Source organism: Symphalangus syndactylus, chromosome 22 (genome assembly GCF_028878055.3).
Source record: "Symphalangus syndactylus isolate Jambi chromosome 22, NHGRI_mSymSyn1-v2.1_pri, whole genome shotgun sequence".
Classification (NCBI taxonomy): domain Eukaryota; kingdom Metazoa; phylum Chordata; class Mammalia; order Primates; family Hylobatidae; genus Symphalangus; species Symphalangus syndactylus.
The window spans coordinates 63385934-63403141 of NC_072444.2; the positions used below are offsets into that span (position 1 = coordinate 63385934).

The 17208-nt window shown below is 34.4% G+C and overlaps 1 protein-coding gene across 4 annotated transcripts in view; it reads left to right on the forward strand.

The window, feature by feature from the left end:
• The window catches only part of SPOPL (speckle type BTB/POZ protein like), a 65984-nt gene extending 49509 nt beyond the window's left edge, over positions 1-16475 (forward strand). For 3 of the 4 annotated variants that reach the window (XM_055261439.2, XM_055261441.2, XM_055261440.2), the window contains 6 exons: positions 2367-2544; positions 2627-2682; positions 4145-4267; positions 8039-8181; positions 8271-8324; positions 12207-16475. In XM_055261439.2, coding sequence (XP_055117414.1) covers positions 2367-2544; positions 2627-2682; positions 4145-4267; positions 8039-8181; positions 8271-8324; positions 12207-12351 — 699 coding nt within the window. In that variant the 3' untranslated portion in view covers positions 12352-16475. The remainder of the gene's footprint in view (positions 1-2366; positions 2545-2626; positions 2683-4144; positions 4268-8038; positions 8182-8270; positions 8325-12206) is intronic. The other variant, XM_063631316.1, reaches the window with a different exon arrangement.
• Positions 16476-17208: the final 733 nt, after the last annotated feature.

Here is a 17208-nt window from a genome sequence, read left to right on the forward strand (position 1 = left end):
AACTTGGTAAGATAGGAGAATCTTTATTGGCAGATTTATTTATTTATACAATATCTTGTGGCTCCCATACTTAGAGAAACATCTCATAAGATTGTTGTAATAAATGCTTTTCAATCATAATTGTGTTAATTTTACTAATTTTAAAAAATATCAAAAAACATTGTACAAAGAGCCGTAAAGAAAGGAATCTGGGCCAGGCGCGGTGGCTCACGCCTGTAATCCCAGCACTTTGGGAGGCTGAGGCGGGTGGATCACGAGGTCAGGAGATCGAGACCATCCTGGCTAACACGGTGAAAACCCTTCTCTACTAAAACTACAAAAGATTAGCCGGGCGTGGTGGCAGGCGCCCGTAGTCCCAGCTGCTCAGGAGGCTGAGGCAGGAGAATGGCATGAACACAGGAGGCGGAGCTTGCAGTGAGCAGAGATCGCGCCACTGCACTCCAGCCTGGGTGACAGAGCAAGACTCCCGTCTCAAAAAATAAAATAAAAAGAAAACAAAAGAATCTGGAGATTTAGGTCTAGTCTTCCCTTGGTACAAGCCAGCACAATGTGGTTTGGAATACTTTCTTTGCCTTGTCTTTATCACGGTTTGAAATCTCTTTATAAAATAAAGTGAATAGATTAGATGATTTCTATGACACATATGATTTCAAAAGGTTAATATGTAAATTGAGGGCAAAAGCGGTTAATAAAAATATCCTCACAAAAATAAAGATTTTCTAGTTTTTCTTTAGAAGTGTGTATTCATTCATTCACATGAGATATATGTTTGTATGTCTGGATGTATTGGGACTTCTGAGACATAATCTTCTCCAAACATTTTATATTGGACCATTATTAGACTTTGTGTTTGTTAGCATGTTGGTAGTTTAGCAAATTTATTTATTTCTGATTCTGTTTTCTGCATAATTTACTGTATATATGTATGTCCTTATTTATACTTTTATTTTATAAAAGCCTAATGAAATTTTGTTAAATTAATGCAGCTGTCTATTGCTGCGTAACAAATGATCCCAAAACTTAGAAGTTGAAAACAGCAATAGATAAGTAATGTAGCACTTTTTGTTTTTTTTTGTTTTTTTTTTTAAAAAGTAATTTACTTTGAAACATGTACTTACTAGTTAAGGTAGTATTTTCTTTAAATGTATTTTTTTACATGTATTAAATGTAATGTGAAATTTTTAATAGCATAGTAGAATCCATTTTTTAAAAAAGTAGTGTGCAGCCAGGTGTCGTGGCTCACTCCTGTAATCCTAACACTGGGTGGTCAAGGCAGGTGGATCACTTGAGGTCAGGAGTTCAAGACCAGCCTGGCCAACGTGGTGAAACCCCTTCTTTACTAAAAACTACAAAAATTAGCTGGGTGTGGTGGTGCACACCTGTAATCCCAGCTACTCGGGAGATCTGAGACAGGAGAATCACTTGAACCCAGGAGGCAGCGGTTGCAGTGAGCCAAGATCACGCCACTGCACTCCAGCCTGGGTGACAGAGCCAGACTTTGTCTCAAAAATAAAAAATAAATAAATAATTTTTTTAAAAAAGTGGTGTGCAAGACTTAGTCAATAGTGTTTTAGGATATTATTCAGTATGTAGTCATCTTTTATGGGAAATAACTTGATCCATATTATATTGGAATCTCCATAAAAATAATACTGTAATCATACCTTTTATTATTAAGTAAATAAAAGTCTGCAAATTGAACTAAATTATATTGCTCTTGCTGTTGATCTTCCATAAAAGATTTTCATGAACTTTAATAATTACAATTGCTTTTGTGGAAGTTTTTGTACCTTAAAATTTAAATCAGTTTAATATGTATTTAAATTAGTTTTACTAGAAGTGAAACATTAGGAATAACACTTTAAAAACTTCTCAGTTTGCATATCATAGACTGTAATTTTATCACTTTTTTATACTGTAAAAAGTCATTTTGACTTCTAAACAAAATACTATGTTTATGTACATATAGTAAAATTTAAATGCAGGTAGGTTTGAAGTATAAGAAAATAAAAAAAATTTTTTTCTCCACCTCACAAAGATATGTTCTTGTTTGAGTTTATATCATATTGTGGCTTTTCTATTGAGAAATATTTTTGTAATTACTTTAATAATCAAGCATTTTGACCAATTGATAAGCCATTTATTTACATAAAATAAATTGAAAAAGATCTATATTATTTCTAATTTTTTTATTTCTCTTCTTTAAATTGTGTTTTTAATTTCAGTTTCTGGATATTAGAAATTTTGATTAGGAGTACATTGAATTATCCAAATAATCTTAAACATAAAAAATTGAAGTATAGACTTAAACTAATTATTGATATTACTTTGTGAAAGTGTTTTTCCTGCTGTCCCTTTTTTATTAGGTGAGTGTGGTCCAAGATTCAGTAAACATATCAGGACATACTAATACAAATACTTTGAAGGTGCCTGAATGTCGTCTAGCAGAAGATTTAGGTAATCTCTGGGAAAACACAAGATTTACAGACTGCAGTTTTTTTGTGAGAGGACAAGAATTTAAAGCTCATAAATCTGTGCTTGCAGGTACTTTCTACTTATGGGGTAATATAGTACATTTAAAAAAATACATTTATGCATAAAATAATGATGCATAATCTTGTTACAGCTCGATCTCCCGTTTTTAACGCCATGTTTGAACATGAAATGGAAGAAAGCAAAAAGGTAAACATGGTTTAAAGGCTAATATTTAATTTATGTAAACGTAAAGTAGTTGGGTGTATGTTTTAAAAGTAATAGTGCAATGTTCTCATTGTCATACTGTGATAAGCAGGGAAAATGTTTATGAACAGGAAAAAATGTGTTCTATAATAGAACAATAGATGTAGCTCAATGTGGATGTGAAGTCAATATTCCAGAGAACAGCTATTTTTTATGGCCATCTGGTAGGTAAATTGGATAGTTGTTATCCAAAAGGATAGTTATCCAAAGGACTATTCTGGTCCATAGCTATTTGAGAAGTCTCTGTTCAAGGTATATATTCTCCCTTTATAGACTTTTATGGATTGATTTTTACAATCTGTTTTCTAGCAACAAAAGTAACATAGATGACATCAGTATTACTGTATACCAACTATAATCAGGATGTTACCTACTTGACTCCCCCAGATGTTTCTCTTTTACTTGTCATCATGAAATGTAATTATGTTAGAGATCAGAGGTTGATTCTTTGCTGTTTGCATAACTTGTGAACCGTAGGGCTCCAGCTGGACAACTCCAGAGTTTTTTCATGTGTCTCAATTTTATTCTTTCTGCAGAACTAGATGCTGCAATAAAATAACTGCTTTCTTTCTCCAATTTGGTTTGGGGAGATGCTGTGATCAGCCTTCTGATCACTTCCAAGTTGGGAGACATCAATGATGTCATATACTATTGACATCAAGGGGTCAGAAAAATTTGCTGTCATTTAGTTAGATATTTAGCTTTATCGATCTCAGAAAAGAAACTAAATACAAAAACACGCAGTAAAAAAGCACTCTTTGGGCTTGACTATTTTTCAGGTAAGCAAGGAAGTGCCAGTATATGATAATACATGCCATTTTTGCAAATGGGAGAATTCTGAGGTAGTGGGCTTTATTGTTACCTCTAGTACCTTGCCCTACTTTTGCTTCATTCTGGGAATTAAGAACTGTTTGTTATAGGATCTTAGGTGTTGTATTAAGACCTAGGGATTCAACAAAGAAAGGGTTAATAGCCAGTGTCCTTTAGAATAGTGGTCAGAAACTTAGCACAGATGTATTTTATTTGGCTTATAGTTTTCTGTTTGTTTACTTGTTTTTTTTTTTTAACTGTTTTTAATTGAAAAATCGGGGCTTCTTTTTCCACATGGTGGTGCTTGGCTTGGTCTGAATATCAGGATATGGGCTCTCCCAGCTGGTCGTGGTTCCCACCTCTCCGATAGTGTATGCTTTTCCTCTTGGACTTGTCCACTTCACTTTGCCGAAGTACTTAATGAAGTTTACCTACCTCAATTTTAAAGTAGAATTTAGGAATATCTGTATATGTGTATTTGAGTTATACACTATTTTAGTGTAGATTTAGGGCTTTTAAATTACTGTCAAAGATTCACTTTGGTTCATTTGTGTGTGCTTTTTTTTAACTTTCTTGTGATGTTTTTCGATATCAGAATCGAGTGGAAATAAATGATTTAGACCCTGAAGTTTTTAAAGAAATGATGAGATTCATTTACACAGGGAAAGCACCAAACCTTGACAAAATGGCTGACAACTTGTTGGCAGCTGCAGACAAAGTAAGTAATTAGGTCTTAAGGAACCAAAATATACCCTCAAGCTTGATTTATATAGAAAACTGTCATCAAATGAAAACTCCAAAAACTTGTATTATTTGTAGATGGCTCTTGAGAGCTTTATGAAATAGCATACAGTGGGGTAATCTGGAAATGAAATTTTTTTTTTTAAGTCACAATGTGAAAGTATCTTGAGCCAGAAAGAAGTGGCTTTTTTCATGGGAGAGTAACCTGTAAACTCAGTCGTTTTGAGTGTATATGGACTTCATTTAAAAGAACACACACACTGGCATATATAATTTTCAGATATTTTTAGTCTTGAGATGTAGTGCATGACCTTTTTTAAAAAAAGGAAAAAATATTGGATATTATGTAACTTAATTCTCTACACGTAGAGATTTTTCATTATGATAGCATAGAAAGAGCAAAAGCAATATTAACAATTTTATAATACTTTTTTGTAATGGTGATTTTGTTGAAGGTAGAGAAACTGCAGAAAACATCAGAAAAATCTCTAAGCCAATGGTTCTCAATCCTAAAAGCACATTCAGTATACAAGTTCACATATGCATGTATGTGTGTATATATGTACTTATGCATGTGTATGTGTCAATGGATGGTATGTGTGTATATATACACATCATTTGAAAAATGTTACCATTGGGGAAATTGGACCACGTGTATATGGAATCTATTTTTTCTGACAACTGCACATGAGTCTACGACTGTCTCAATAAAAACTTAAAAACACCATTTACAATAACATCATCAGTATTAAATACATAGATATATACATTTGGAAAAAGAGGGTTAAAACCTGCACATTGAAAATTACAAAGATATATTGTGTGATGCTGAGGTTTGGGGTCTGATTGACCCCATCACCCAGGTAATGATCATAGTACCCAATAATAGGTAAGTTTTCAGCCCTTGCCCCCCTCTCTCTCTACCCGCTCAAGGAGTCCTCAGTGTCTGTTGTTCCCATCTTTATGTCCATGGCATTACACAATATACCTTTGTAACAAACCTGCACATGTATCTCCCTGATTCTAAAATAAAAGTTGAAAAAAAGAAAATTACAAAATATGCTAAAAGAAACTCAGGAAGACTTAAATAAGTACATAAATCTTGTCCATGGACTGAAAGTCTCAATATTGTTAAAATGTCAGTTGTCTTTAAAATTGATAGTAGAGTCAGCGTGTTCCTCTCAAGATCCTAGCAGTCTTTTTTCTTTCTTTTTTTTTTTTTTTCAGAAGTTGACAAGCCGATTTAAAATTTTATGTGTAATAACTTTGGGGAAAAAAAGAATAAAGTAGAGGACTAACACTACTTGATATCATGACTTACTATAAAGCTTTAGAAATTAAGACAGTGTTGTATTGGTGTTAAGATGGACAAATAATGGAACAGAATAAAGAATATGAATATGAAAATAGACCATCACATTATGAATATTTAATTTTTGACAAAAGTGCAAAGACAGTTTAGTAGAAAAAGGATAATCTTTAAACAAGTGGTGCAGGAGCAGTTGAATACCTACATGTGCACCTCAAACCATATATAAAAAGTAAGGCAGGCCTTGCATGGTGGCTCACGCCTGTAATCCCAATACTTTGGGAGGCCACAGTGAACGGATCACTTGAGGTCAGGAGTTCAAGACCAGCCTGGCCAACATGGCAAAACCCTGTCACTACTAAAAATACAAAAATGAGCTGGGTGTGGCGGTGTGTGCCTGTAATCCCAGTTTCTTGGGAGGCTGAGGCAGGAGAATCGCTTGAACCCAGGAGACAGAGGTTGCAGTGAGCCAAGATCGTGCCACTGCACTCCAGCCTGGGCAAAAGAGCAAGATTGCATCTCAAAAAAAAAAAAGTAATGCAAAATGGATCATAAACCTAAAAATCTAAAACTTCTAAAAGAAAACATAGGAGAAAGTCTTTGTGATGTTACGTTAGGCAGAGATTTCTTAGCTGTGACACCAAAAAATCTGTAAAAGAAAAAAATGATAAAATAGACTTCAATAAAATTTCAACTTCTTTTCTTCAAAAGACAGTATAAAAAGATGAGCTACAAACTGGGAGAAAATATTTGCACAGTGGACATCTAATGAACAACTTTTATTCAGAATATATCTGACTTTTGTATTCAGGCTATATAAAGAATTCTCAAAACTCAGTTTTAAGAAAACAATGTCATTTCTAAAAGTAGACAAAACGTTTGCGTGAACATTTTCTGAAATAATATCTGAAATACATTAAAAGATATTCTAGTCAAGCATGGTGGCTCACACCTGTAATCCCAACACTTTAGGAGGCCTAGGCTGGAGGATCACTTGAGCCCAGGGGGTTGAAACCAGCCTATGCAACATAGTAAGTCCCCATCTCTACAAAAAAAATTGTTTTAATTAGCCTCGTGTGGTGCCATGTGCCTGTAATCCCAGCTACTCAGGAGGCTGAGATGGGAGGATTCCTTTAGCCCAGGAGGTCGAGGCTGTAATGAGCCCTAATTGTGCCACTGCACTCCAGCCTGGGCAACACAGCAAGACCCTGTCTCAAAAATGAAAGATACTCAGCATCATTAGGTCATTAGGGAAATGTAAATTCAAGCCATCATGAGATATTCCTGCATATCATTATAATGACTAAAAGTACAAAGACCATACTAAGTGTTGTCAAGGATGTGGAAGAATTGGATTCTCATGTTAAAGACATGGAAAAATTAGGGCTCTCATATGCTGCTGATGGAAATGTAAAATGGTACAACCGCTTTGGAAAAGTGTTTGACAGTTTCTCAGAAAGTTAAACATAAACTTACATTGTGATCCAGTGAGTCCAATTTTAGGTTTTTACCTGAGCAGAAAGAAAGCATGTGCCCATACAGACACTTGTATATGACTAATAGCTTCATTTGTAACAGCCAAGAACTGGTAACAACCCAAATATTCATCAGCAATTGAATGTGTAAAACATATTGTTGTATATCTATGTATGATGGAATAAAAAGGATTGAATTATTGATAGGCAATAACATTCGTGATTCTCAAAATAATTATACTGAATGAAGGAGTCAGACAAAAACAAATATGTAGTATGTGATTTCATTTATAGAAAACTCCAGAAAATGCAGACTAATCTATAGTGATAGAAAGCATATCAGAGGTATCACCTAGGGTGGAGCGAGAGGGAAAGATTACAAAGAGATAGGGGAAACTTTGAGGGATGATTGGTGTATTTACTATAGAGTTAATGATGGTTTTATGGCTGTATAAACTTACCAGAGTGTGAACCTTATGTGTACTTTATTGTGTGTCAATTATACCTTAATAAAGCTGCTCAACATGTTATATAACATACACTAATACCTGCAAGAATGTTTAGTGGTTATAAGTATGATTTATTTAACGTTATAATGAATTCATCCTTCAATACTGAGCAGTGGCAACATGCAGTATACTTGGTAGTACACATTAGTGTTTGAAGTAATAGAGAAGAGAAGTATATTTATAAGAATATTGAGTAATAAGGTAGCTTTTTAGAATAAATCTTACTTTAAAAATACACTTATGCAAATTGCAGTTTCCTAAAGAAAATTAGTCTTTCTTCTAAGTGCATTCATTTATATTTACTTCATATTAGGTTAAAACAGTAACTTAAAGAATTTTAAAATAATTGTAAATAATAATCTACTTTAACTTTATTTTCCAAATTGCAAATGTATCATGTATTCAGGAACTTAGTTGGAGTAAATGTTTAATGGTTATGTTTTCATTTTGGATAGTATGCACTGGAACGACTGAAGGTCATGTGCGAAGAAGCTTTGTGTAGTAACCTCTCAGTAGAGAATGTTGCGGATACTCTTGTCCTTGCAGATTTGCACAGTGCAGAACAGTTGAAAGCACAAGCCATAGACTTTATTAATAGGTAAGCTATGCTTGTATTTCAGTGGGCATGACACCTTCAATATTTTTTCACCGGACTTTTTTTTAAGTATGTTTAAATCTTCAATGCAGGTGCAGTGTACTTCGACAACTTGGGTGTAAAGATGGGAAAAACTGGAACAGCAAGTAAGACGACATCAGTTTCTGACTTAAAGTTGCTCTGCATAGGTGAAATTAAGTGTTTGCATAGCCTTTTGTTCATCTACAATAAGTGTGAATCCAAATGTTATATGAAGCAAACTGCCAGTTATTAAAAACAAACAAAGACTACTTAGTGGATTCCTGAGGCTATGCTCCCTTGTAGGTCAGCTTCTAATGCAACCTCGGATGGATGCTGTAATATCTTAAGTGCATAATGCCATGTAGTATATAGCAGAGTCCAGGTATTGCTAGAGATCCAGTCCATGCCCCTTCAGAAAGCATTCCAAAAAGTGTGGGAAATAATTCATTTACTCCTATGAGGAATGTTACCCTCCAGATTTGCTGAGAAAGCCTTTATGTTTGAAGGCTGACTCACTGCTTCTTAGGTTAGCCAGGTACCTTGAGTAATATGCTATATTAGGCTAGCTTCCTAATAGTCCAAAAATGGTACCGATTTGACATTCCCTTTTCCCTAGTGAAGCTATAAGGGGTTGGATAGTTGCTATATCTTTCTAAGACTGGATCTTGTGAATATGAACATACTATTCTACTTTTTTCCCTTCTCTTTTCATGACTTTTATATTCTTTGTAATTATTTGAAATCAAAATGGGGAAAGAGCCAATAGGTTGAAGTGTTTGCATCTGCTTTTGATTAGTTTTGCCTATAAACCCTTAAATTTCATTTCCTCAAATTGTCAAAAGTTGATATAAGAAAGTGGGAAATTTTTTTTTTTTTTAAGACAGAGTCTCGCACTGTCGCCCAGGCTGGAGTGCAGTGGCGTGATCTCGGCTCACTGCAAGCTCCACTTCCTGGGTTCACGCTATTCTCCTGCCTCAGCCTCCCAAGTAGCTGGAACTACAGGAGCCCGCCACCACGCCCCACTCACTTTTTTGTATTTTTAGTAGAGACGGGGTTTCACCGTGTTAGCCAGGATGGTCTCGATCTCCTGACCTCATGATCTGCCTGTCTTGGCCTCCCAAAGTGCTGGGATTACAGAAGTGAGCCACCATGCCCGGCCAAAAGTTTTTAAAGAATGAAATGAATTAGTTTGTTGACTTAATTGTTTCCCATTGCTTTAATCTGTTTTGATATATGTTGTTTAACTGAGTTCATCTTATTAGTTTGTAGATTCTGTTTTCTGAAAGTAAAAAGTAGTGACTACTTTAAAATTATTGGTTGTCTTGTATAATATGTTGATCAGTGTATGCTAATATGATATCATCATGGTGTTTGATCCTAGAGAAAAATTGTTTGAGTTTAAAGTATACTATATTAGCATCAAATGGCAATTTATGATCCTTTGTACTTAGCCATTTTCAAGCTCTAGTTTTACTCTAAGGAAATACTTTACGTTTTATAACTTTTTCAGTGTCAAAAAAAATAGCTTGTTTTGTACCCCCTTGGAGAAGCTGTATTCGTATTCATCAATAGATACTTATTAATAGATGAAAAAGGTATAATTGGTATCTATGTGATTCTAAACAACTAATTGAAATTTTGAACACAATGACATACTGGTATTAGGCTGATGCAAAAGTAATTGCAGATTTTGGCATTACTTTTAATGGCAGAAACCACAATTACTTTTGCACCAACCTAATTTGATGTTTGCCAACTTAAAAAATTGTTTTGTTGGTATCAGCTACTATTTAGTTCAGTGAGCATTACTCTAGCATCTTCTGTGTTTCAAGTACAATGCTAGGGTGCTGCATATAAAAAAAAATTCAAGGGAAAATTATTGGTTTGGGGAAAGTTATCTAATAGAGAGAGATATATAAATATATCATTTCATTATAATATGGTAAGTAATACAATAGAAGAGAATATGTACAAGCACTTGACTAACCCTGGAAATTTAGAAATGGCTTCCTGGATATAGCTGAGTCTTAAAATACAAATAGGAGTTAGCAGAAGTAAGAAGGAAGTAGCAAGCATTGCAGAGAGAAGGGACAGCATGAACCAAAGTATAGAAGCGTAAAATAGTAGTTGATCATTCATTTGACAGATACTTATCCTTTATTATCCAGTAAATTCCCAAGTCATGGTGCACAGTATAGAGAATACAGTGGTGAGCATGACATATATTTTCCCTCCCTTCATGGAGTTTATGGTCTAGCAGCAGATTAAATAGGTAATTGCAACAAAGCGTGATGATAGAGAATATGTAGCATACCCATAGGAGCATATAGCAGAGACTTAACCTAATCTAGGAATCAGAGCACAAAACTAAATACCAGAGATATTGTAGAGGTTACCTTGGTGAAGAAGAGGGAAGAGAGGAAGAAAAGTACACCCCAGAAAAAGGAAATGAGATGCGCAAAGTTTTAACAATGAGAAAGAGCAGTATAGTGTGTGTGTGTGTGTGTGTGTGTGTGTGTGTGTGTGTGTGTGTGGTGGGCAGGGAGGTAGGTAATGAGCAGAAGCTGGAGAAAGCAGGCAGAGGTCAGACCCTGAAAGGCCATGTAAAATAACATTAGAATTTTTAGGTATTCAGAGTAGTGGGTGTCCAGTGAAGGGTTTTCACCCAGAGTGAGACATGATTAGTTTTGCATTTTTAACAATCTCTGCATGCAGGGTGGAGAACGAATTGTGGGGAGGTTATGGTGGCGACAGTAGTTGAGAAACAAGATTGAATACAGGTAGACCAGCTGGAAAGTTACTGGAGTAGCTCAGGCAGGAGATGAACGGTGGAAATTAGACTTGATTGGTGACAGTGGGGCTAGAGAGAAAAGAAAGTAAATATTTTGAAGGGAGAATCTAATATTTGGATATTATTTGGATGGTAGATGGCATAAAGTAGAGAAATGAGGCAAGGAAGGGTAACTAGATTTGTTGCTTGAGCATTTATGTACTGTTATTGTTTGGTGAGAGCATAGTGTACATAGGGTACAATAAGCAGTTCAATATCAGAGTATAAAATGCCAGATCATGGAAGTGGGGGGTAGACTAAGAAGCCAAACATAATATGATGCTGTATTTCTCTTTCTAAAGAACTTGGATATGGGCAGTGGGGAGCAATGACGAGGGCCTCATATAGTCATATTTGTGTTATCAAGGTAATATTATGGAAGCTCAGTTTAAGGGGAGCAGGAGACTAGAAGACCACTTAGGAGTCTGTTGTCATAATCCAAACGTGAGATGATGGGGGCCTTAAACTGGGATTCAGGACATCTTTGAAGCCTTTCAAACCTTAAAATAAGGTTTTGATGATTGGAGAGGAGAGTCTAGGGTGACTGCCAGATTTCTAGCTTGCATCACTGGATGATGGTGGAAGCTTTAGGTGACTGGAAAGGTAGGAGGAAGAATTTGGGGTTGGGGAGAGGGATGATGAGCTCTTATCTGACAATCCTGAATTTATGGGTCTTGAGGCACAAAAAACCAAGTGGTTGCAAATGAACCTTGTGTGGAGCCCTAGAATTTAGCAAATTGGTAGATAACACCATTGAATTTCATAGTTAAAATTGTGAAGAGTGGATGAGATAGAATGAATAATGCGTGTTAAGGGAGTAGAGTAGAGTTCAATATTTGTAACTCAAGAGAAAATCTGCCTTGTAAGAGGCATGTAAAAGAAGAGAAAGGGGCTCTTGAAAGAGCTGGTACAGAAATGGTAACGATGAGAGTTGAACTATGAAGACCCGTGTCACGTACTTTAAGGGAGCAGAACTTCAGAAAAATTTAATAGTTTCAGTTGCCACAGAAAATACCAGTAAGATAAAGATGGTATTTTAATAAAAGCAAATGATTTGAATACATAGGTAAAAAGTGTTCAAATATTTTGAAATTTGCAAGTTTTTAAAAAATTGACAGTGCAACAGTGCATTTTGAAAAGTATTCTTTAGTAAATATCTTTTAATTCTATTTTTCAGCCAAGCAACCGACATAATGGAAACATCGGGGTGGAAGTCCATGATTCAGTCTCACCCTCATTTAGTAGCAGAAGCCTTTCGAGCACTAGCATCTGCACAGTGTCCACAGTTTGGCATTCCACGCAAACGGCTAAAACAGTCCTGAAATCTTCCATGAACAGTTGAAAAATGGAATTGACTTTCACTCCTCCAGGTCCAGAAGGATTCTAATACACAAACCATAAGCAAGAGTTGTTTCTGTTATTTTGTCCACAGAACAGAAGCTGAAAAAGCATATTGCTTGCATTTCAGGTGGATAATTTATGGTTTATTCTTCAGCTTTAAATTAGACTGATTAATTCACTTCAAGGCCTTAAATTATCTTCAATGACTTCTCTTGTTCATATAATACTTTAATTTTTTTTTTATTGTGCCTTGTCATTTTGACCAAGGCTATGCAGGATTGCACTAGCTCCATAATGCAGTAATATTGATAACTGAAGATACTAAGTTTCAAAAGGATCTTCCATTATTTTGCAAAAAGAAATATGAATTCTATGGGGTTTGTCCTATAATATCTCAAAGTTTAAGTTCTCTTTAAAAGCACTTGTATTGGAGATTACCAGTAATGTCTCCAGTCTAAGTTCTATAAATATGGGAGAACCCTCTTACCTTCAAGGTAAGTTATGGCAATACACTGCTTCAATTCTAATTTATTTTTCATTTCAGGGGGCACATATGCAATGAGTTGGCCCAGATTTTTAGTGACATTTGTGATGTTTGTCTTGTATGTTAACTGTCCAACAAACTGTGGGTTTATTCTAAGTTTACAATGATTGAGAACTGATTGAGGTTAAGATTTCATGAAGAAAGCACGTATTGTGTGGAAGTAATTTTTTTTTAATTTATACTGACCTACATTTATATGAAGAATTCTGTACATGTTAAAAGTAAGGATGACCAAATCCAAATTTAATGAGTGGGCCAATTAAGAAAGATATATATGCACTTTTACTGTGTAACTTTTGTATGCTGAATGGTACATATATTTTTTTGCTTTTGAGGGAATTAATAAGGTATAATTAATTGTGTCTTAACTTTTCAAAGAAATTTTTAGATGGAGGCAACTGGGATGTTTGTGATAATAGATGAGAAAGACATCCTTGATTGTAGTTAAATTGGTTTGGATTACAGATATTCATTATTGAATTGACTCCTATTTTCTCACACTTTGGAAAAGACACCTGAACAATAAGTGAATCCTGGATAGTCTACTCTCCTTCAAACAATGAACCGATACTTGCCTTTGGGAGATGCATACAAAAGGAGAGAACTCTTAGACTATGTCAGGTCACACTAGGAACCTCCCCCCTACTCCCCATTTTTCTTCATTGTGTTTCAGTTACTGTACTAACATTGTGGATGATACTGAAATTCTGCATAATGTGAACAGGATAAACTATTTATAAACTGCTTTTCATGGGCCAGTTCTTTATTATAAATGAATTTTAGCTTTAAATGCATATACACGTTCAGTGTTTGATAGTTGTGTTCTTAAGGGAGGTTTGTTCTGGTGCATTGTCCTGGAGAAGCAGAAGCAGTCAGTGTTGGGGTACCACATCTGACTTACTGTGGTGGTAACAATGTGCTTCTTAAGGGCAAGATTTATATTTGACCACAAGGGAAAAAGTGTGTCACTGGAAAAAAACGCATATACCTATGTTTGCAAACATAACTATTCAGATTAAAATTGGTATAATTTGTTTATTTAATGTTTGAATTCAGGACAAAAGAAAAAATGAAGCTTGAGGTGTTTTCAAATAGAGCTTATTTTTGCTATCTCTTTGTTAGGTGTTAACTGAAGCAATTTTAATATATCCAGATTCATTTGGATTCATATTTACATTGAAAAAACTCAACTAAGCATTTGTTATCCACAACAACCTAGAGTTTAAAAAGATCGTATTTTCACCTGTCTTCATTACTTTCTATGTAGTTTCATTCTTTGTCGTGGTAACTTAAATTTGAAATTGGAAGAATCTCTTGGGATAGAAGAAAGATTCTTACCTGGTGATGGACTTCATCCTTCATCCTGTGCAAAGGTATTATGGGAAGTAAAAATTCACTTCCTTAAATCCATCATAAGATTGAGCCTCGAGTTTGCAATATACAATTTAAAAAATACACGTACACACATACATATGTATACATTTCCAGTTTAAGATTTTGCGAGGGTCTTATAAGAAAACAAAAATTCCCTCAGGCTATAGAATTATGTTGTCATATATCAGAAAAGTACTGATGTATCCATTTATATCCAATGCACACCACCCCGGCACATGTGATTTAATTCACCGCTTGAATCTGTATTTCTAACCACAGTGACTTCAGTAAAAATACCATGTAATGAACATTTCAGCTTCTTATTTACTCGAGAGTTTATTGCAAATCTTAAGGATTTTATTATAAAGATTTTTTTCTTTAGTTTGGTAGCACATTTTGTACCAAAAATGTCAAACACTGTGCTGTAAGAATATCCATGTTTGTAGAAATGTCCACTTTTCAGATAATATAATGCCTACCATTATACTAACAGAATCATATGGTAGTTGATTTATTTTTTTATTTATTATGTATATTTTTGGTATTGTGGGTTCTTGAGGCAATGATAAAAACACTTAATGTATTCTGACATGAGTGCTCTAATAGCCTCCTCCCCCTCATTTTTAAACTGCATACATTACTTTCAAAATAGGTATAGATATTCTGTCCAGCCTTTTGAGCTATTAGCCTGTTAGCCTGTTTCCCTTTGTCACCTAATCAAGGCTTTTTCTGAGAAAGTAATGAATGGTTTAAGATGTTGCATACTATAAAAATAATCATTGGGTAACTGTTGTTTAGACCAACACTTAGAAATACTATATTTGTGCCTTTTCATTTTTTAATTTTAATGTGTGTTGATATTTGGAGCACAAATAATGAAGGTGCCATAATATGGCTTGCCAATGTTACCTCCTTGAATAGTCATGTGTCATTGTCTTGAATTGGTAATTGGAGAACCTTGCATGAAATATGTGATCGTGTGTGTGTGTGTGTGCGCGCGCATGTGTGTGTCTGTGTGTGTGTACATACCTGTATTTGCTTGGGGCTTGTGTGTGGTATGTTAAAAAGAGTGAATTTCTGGAAATAGAAATCAGTTAAATGTTGAAAGTTCAGGTTAGCAGAAATATTTCATTTAAATTGCTTTACTTTGGAGGACAATTGATTAACAGAGGAAATGATAATTTTCAAAAATGTGATCAATTTACTGCATGATGAAATGTGAAAACAGTGCCTTTTTAGGACATCAATTATAATAAAATTGTTTTAAAATATTAAAGATCTCAAAAAGTTGTCATTAACATTGTTCATTTATTTTTAAACTGGATCTAAATAAGAGCTTAGATGGCCAAAATTAGAATTAATAATATACCCATTTAAATTTTGTTCATAAGTTTAAAATCTTAATCAGAATTCTTTATAAAATGTGGGTCATAGATATGACCCAGTGTTACTAAAATAGAACACAGATTGTGAAAATCCAGCTCAACATACTTAAGTATACTTGGCCTAGAGCCAAGTATACTTGAAGAGGTGAATTATTCTGACTTGGACATGCATGCTTTTTGATGGATAAAATAAAAATATTCAATGTATTCTTACAAAAGAAGGTGGATGGGTGAGTGGGTTTGTTTTAGTGTTCTCAGATTATAAAGACAGCACTTTCCGCACACAAAGTGTATTTTACAAACCTTTTTTATACAAATTAATGAGCTCTACTTTAAGTGTTCATGGAATGATGTAAATTTTAGGTCCAGTTGAACAAATATTGAGTGCCTACCATATGTAAGACTTAACTCCTTACTAGGAATGAAATCACACAGTGTCTTCTGTTTGCAGTATGTGAACTTTATGTTTGAAAAGAAATTCTTATATTTAAATTTTTCTGTTATCAGAGTTTATCATTGTATACTGTAACGCAGTAAATTTTGCATTCAGTTTTAAAAAATGAAGATGTAACTTACGTCTCATTTTTGAAAATGAAATTCTGCAAAAATTATTTAAAAATTAGTTCCTGGGGAAATTGATTTTCAGGATTCAAATGTATAAAAACTTATATTGAACTTTTCAGCCTCGTTTTTAATTAGCTGATGTTAATGATAAGATACATAAAACTTGTATCTTGTTGCTGAAAATATTTTTTGCATTTCAACACATTGAGTTAAAATAAAGTTGTTACTACTTATTCAAGATTAATTGGCTTATCTTCTGTTTATTTGAAAAATACATACTCTTTTTTTCAGGTTGGTATGCTGCTTTGCAAAAGAGCCATGTATTTGATATGATAAATCATGCATAGTAATTGTCTTTTCTACATAGGGAAGCTCTTATTTTTTGAAACCAATTGAAGACATTCTTAACTGTGAAATATTAATGTGCATTTATTTTAATATGTATGAACCATCAATACTGGATGACTTATTCTAATGCTACGTACCATTAATGTAACACTTAGAGATCACCTTTTCCCTGTCATTCCTATCCTGTCTTAATTTCAGTTATCCCAGACAATTTAATCATTTGATGCTATCAAAAAGCAAATTGGGGCAGGATATTCCTGAACCAGTTTAATAACAGTAACACAATTCGTGCTTTAAAATTATGGCCAATGTGGTAGTAGAGAGGCACAGTGAAAAACCTTCCATGTACCTCAGACACACATACATGCACTGAAATTTCCCTAATAGAATAAAAGAGGGTTGAAAAATTTAGAACATCATCTGTGCAAGTATAGTAAAGTAGGATAAGTGGTTAATAATATTCTAAATGTTACTAATGGAAGAATCAATATGGTGAAAATGGCCATACTGCCCAAGGTAATTTATAGATTCAATGCCATCCCCATCAAGCTACCAATGACTTTCTTCACAGAATTGGAAAAAACTAAAGTTCATATGGAACCAAAAAAGAGCCCACATCACCA